Genomic DNA, 4,443 nt, shown 5'->3' with positions numbered 1-4,443 from the left:
TATTGATTGAAATTCTTTATTTGGAATACCCCTTGAGATACAATATCTGGTTTTCGAGAGGGTCCACAAGCATACAATCAATACAAGGTAATTAACAGAAAAATAAACAGGAAAACAAAACAAAAACAAAACACACTTGTAAGTTTCAGTAAAGCAGTAGTTGTGGAATAATTTGACCTAACGATTATCGATTATTTATTTTCATAATCGATTTCGGGTCCTATCAACGATAATCGATTAATCGATTAATCGGACCCATCCCTAGCCACCACTGCATTCAACGCTTTGAAACGGAGAATTGCCTCGACACATCTAATGGCAGTGTCGTCCACCTGTGGATCAAACTTGTTCGCCATGAGCTGGTGGTGCAGGGGTTGAAACAACCAGCGGAGGTCGCCGCTCCCGTACACACACACGTCTCTTCTGAGTGTCCCCTTGCATGGAGGGTACGGGGCGGGTACCTCACGCTCATGACCGCCCCAGTGCTGCAGGCGAGCGATGGCGGTCATGTCAGAGCGGTGGTACTTGCTGTCGGCCGGCTCCGACCCGGGCACGGAGCTCAGCCTGTTCAGACTGGCCCAAAGTTGTTCTTCGGGGGCAAACGTGTCCTTGCTCCACTCCATGAAGTCCTGAGCCTGTTTGTCCTCCAGCACGTGTTTCACAAATTCTCTGGTGACCACAAAGTAACTGCTGCCTGTGAACATAGGGATTGGTGGGGGTGTCTTCCTGATTCCCGTATTGGCGAAGGTATTGATGTAATCGTTGTCATTGTTGACTTCGTGATGGTACTGCCAGCGGACCTTCTTTCTGTCCGGCACGTCGTGGGACTCCAAACTGTTCTGCCCGTTGAGCACCTTCATTGCCTGGACCATTTCCGCGTTGGTCTTGATGGGGAGGTCCGCGCCGCACGTGTTGAGCAGATACTTCCACTGGACGGGTGACTTCAGCAGGTCGTCCATGCAGTTTAACTGGGCCTGCGCGATGGACCAGGTTCCCCAGGACACGCTTTCTAGTTTGCTGGCGACGAACACGTTGGGGAAACAGGACACGATCGCCGTCACAGCTTCCTGAAACCCCTCCTCCGACTTCTTGTCCACATGCACACAGTAGACGTTCTGCGGGTGGTACACGGCACGCAGGAGCCGCTCAAACATCTCCACGTCGCCGTGAATCGACATGGAGTAGGCGATGGGGAAGTCTCGCTCTTCTGCGCTGAGTGGCGCTGCGATGAAGCCTCTCATGACCTTGTATGCTTGGCAGTCCTTTGTCGCGCTACGATAAAACTCCTCCGATAGCCTCTCCTGAGGTCGTAGAAGTTGAGCAATCTCGTCTTTCTTGCCCACAAGCTCTCCGCGGATGAGAGCCGAGCAGACCGGCAAGTCCTCCTCAGCCACTCTGTGACGTGGCCCCAACTCGTAAAGCAGGAAACCACTCAGAAGGATGGCCCCCAATAAAGCACTTAGAAGGACGGCCCGGGGTTTTCTTCTACTAAACTGCCCAACTCGAAAGATCCATCTGTCCATTTCTACACAAATTCCTTTTTATGCGGAGCTTGCGGTATAGACGCAAGAACCCCTTTTTACTGTATATTATGCTGATGTATCTTAGTTTATATCTTTGTATTGATCTCCGAACTGGTTCACTCCGTGGATATCCCCTTGACGTTGTTGGTGCACTTAGGCAGTCCAGGTCTTTAGCTGTATACGTGGCGCCGCTGATTGGTATCTGGATCAGTCAATACTCTTCTGGTCTCTGGTATCTCAATCTGTAGAACTGCAATGAATGGTCTTCTGCGCTATACTTTATACTATAGGGTGCCGTGACGTCGTATACTTTATACTATAGGGTGCCGTGACGTCGTATACTTTATACTATAGGGTGCCGTGACGTCGTGCTATACTTTATACTATAGGGTGCCGTGACGTCGTATACTTTATACTATAGGGTGCCGTGACGTCGTATACTTTATAATATAGGGTGCCGTGACGTCGTATACTTTATACTATAGGGTGCCGTGACGTCGTATACTTTATACTATAGGGTGCCGTGACGTCGTATACTTTATACTATAGGGTGCCGTGACGTCGTATACTTTATACTATAGGGTGCCGTGACGTCGTATACTTTATACTATAGGGTGCCGTGACGTCGTATACTTTATACTATAGGGTATACTTTATACTATAGGGTGCCGTGACGTCGTATACTTTATACTATAGGGTGCCGTGACGTCGTATACTTTATACTATAGGGTGCCGTGACGTCGTATACTTTATACTATAGGGTGCCGTGACGTCGTATACTTTATACTATAGGGTGCCGTGACGTCGTATACTTTATACTATAGGGTGCCGTGACGTCGTATACTTTATACTATAGGGTGCCGTGACGTCGTATACTTTATACTATAGGTTGCCGTGACGTCGTATACTTTATACTATAGGGTGCCGTGACGTCGTATACTTTATACTATAGGGTGCCGTGACGTCGTATACTTTATACTATAGGGTGCCGTGACGTCGTATACTTTATACTATAGGGTGCTGTGACGTCGTGCTATACTTTATACTATAGGGTGCTGTGACGTCGTATACTTTATACTATAGGGTGCTGTGACGTCGTATACTTTATACTATAGGGTGCCGTGACGTCGTATACTTTATACTATAGGGTGCTGTGACGTCGTATACTTTATACTATAGGGTGCTGTGACGTCGTATACTTTATACTATAGGGTGCTGTGACGTCGTATACTTTATACTATAGGGTGCTGTGACGTCGTATACTTTATACTATAGGGTGCCGTGACGTTGTATACTTTATACTATAGGGTGCTGTGACGTCGTATACTTTATACTATAGGGTGCCGTGACGTCGTATACTTTATACTATAGGGTGCCGTGACGTCGTATACTTTATACTATAGGGTGCTGTGACGTCGTATACTTTATACTATAGGGTGCTGTGACGTCGTATACTTTATACTATAGGGTGCTGTGACGTCGTATACTTTATACTATAGGGTGCTGTGACGTCGTATACTTTATACTATAGGGTGCCGTGACGTCGTATACTTTATACTATAGGGTGCTGTGACGTCGTGCTATACTTTATACTATAGGGTGCCGTGACGTCGTATACTTTATACTATAGGGTGCTGTGACGTCGTATACTTTATACTATAGGGTGCTGTGACGTCGTATACTTTATACTATAGGGTGCCGTGACGTCGTATACTTTATACTATAGGGTGCCGTGACGTCGTATACTTTATACTATAGGGTGCTGTGACGTCGTATACTTTATACTATAGGGTGCCGTGACGTCGTATACTTTATACTATAGGGTGCCGTGACGTCGTATACTTTATACTATAGGGTGCTGTGACGTCGTATACTTTATACTATAGGGTGCCGTGACGTCGTATACTTTATACTATAGGGTGCTGTGACGTCGTATACTTTATACTATAGGGTGCCGTGACGTCGTATACTTTATACTATAGGGTGCTGTGACGTCGTATACTTTATACTATAGGGTGCTGTGACGTCGTATACTTTATACTATAGGGTGCTGTGACGTCGTATACTTTATACTATAGGGTGCCGTGACGTCGTATACTTTATACTATAGGGTGCCGTGACGTCGTATACTTTATACTATAGGGTGCTGTGACGTCGTATACTTTATACTATAGGGTGCTGTGACGTCGTATACTTTATACTATAGGGTGCTGTGACGTCGTATACTTTATACTATAGGGTGCCGTGACGTCGTATACTTTATACTATAGGGTGCTGTGACGTCGTATACTTTATACTATAGGGTGCTGTGACGTCGTATACTTTATACTATAGGGTGCCGTGACGTCGTATACTTTATACTATAGGGTGCCGTGACGTCGTATACTTTATACTATAGGGTGCCGTGACGTCGTATACTTTATACTATAGGGTGCCGTGACGTCGTATACTTTATACTATAGGGTGCCGTGACGTCGTATACTTTATACTATAGGGTGCCATGACGTCGTATACTTTATACTATAGGGTGCCGTGACGTCGTATACTTTATACTATAGGGTGCCGTGACGTCGTATACTTTATACTATAGGGTGCCGTGATGTCGTATACTTTATACTATAGGGTGCCGTGACGTCGTATACTTTATACTATAGGGTGCTGTGACGTCGTATACTTTATACTATAGGGTGCCGTGACGTCGTATACTTTATACTATAGGGTGCTGTGACGTCGTATACTTTATACTATAGGGTGCTGTGACGTCGTATACTTTATACTATAGGGTGCTGTGACGTCATATACTTTATACTATAGGGTGCTGTGACGTCGTATACTTTATACTATAGGGTGCCGTGACGTCGTATACTTTATACTATAGGGTGCCGTGACGTCGTATACTTTATACTATAGGGTGCTGTGA

The 4,443-nt window shown here is 45.7% G+C and overlaps 1 protein-coding gene across 1 annotated transcript; it reads right to left on the bottom strand.

Annotated features, from left to right (window-relative positions):
- Positions 1-245: 245 nt before the first annotated feature.
- On the bottom strand, positions 246-1,523 carry LOC310856509 (beta-1,3-galactosyl-O-glycosyl-glycoprotein beta-1,6-N-acetylglucosaminyltransferase 3-like; the record flags this gene model as incomplete). The annotated part of the gene is made up of 1 exon (XM_083761981.1): positions 246-1,523. One exon carries the CDS (start codon positions 1,521-1,523, stop codon positions 246-248), a length of 1,278 nt encoding a protein of 425 aa, XP_083618107.1.
- Between the last annotated feature and the right edge of the window lie 2,920 nt (positions 1,524-4,443).

This window comes from Protomyctophum parallelum (assembly GCF_964188405.1).
Source record: "Protomyctophum parallelum genome assembly, chromosome: 3".
In the NCBI taxonomy this organism is placed as follows: domain Eukaryota; kingdom Metazoa; phylum Chordata; class Actinopteri; order Myctophiformes; family Myctophidae; genus Protomyctophum; species Protomyctophum parallelum.
This window is presented reverse-complemented; position numbering and strand designations above follow the sequence as displayed.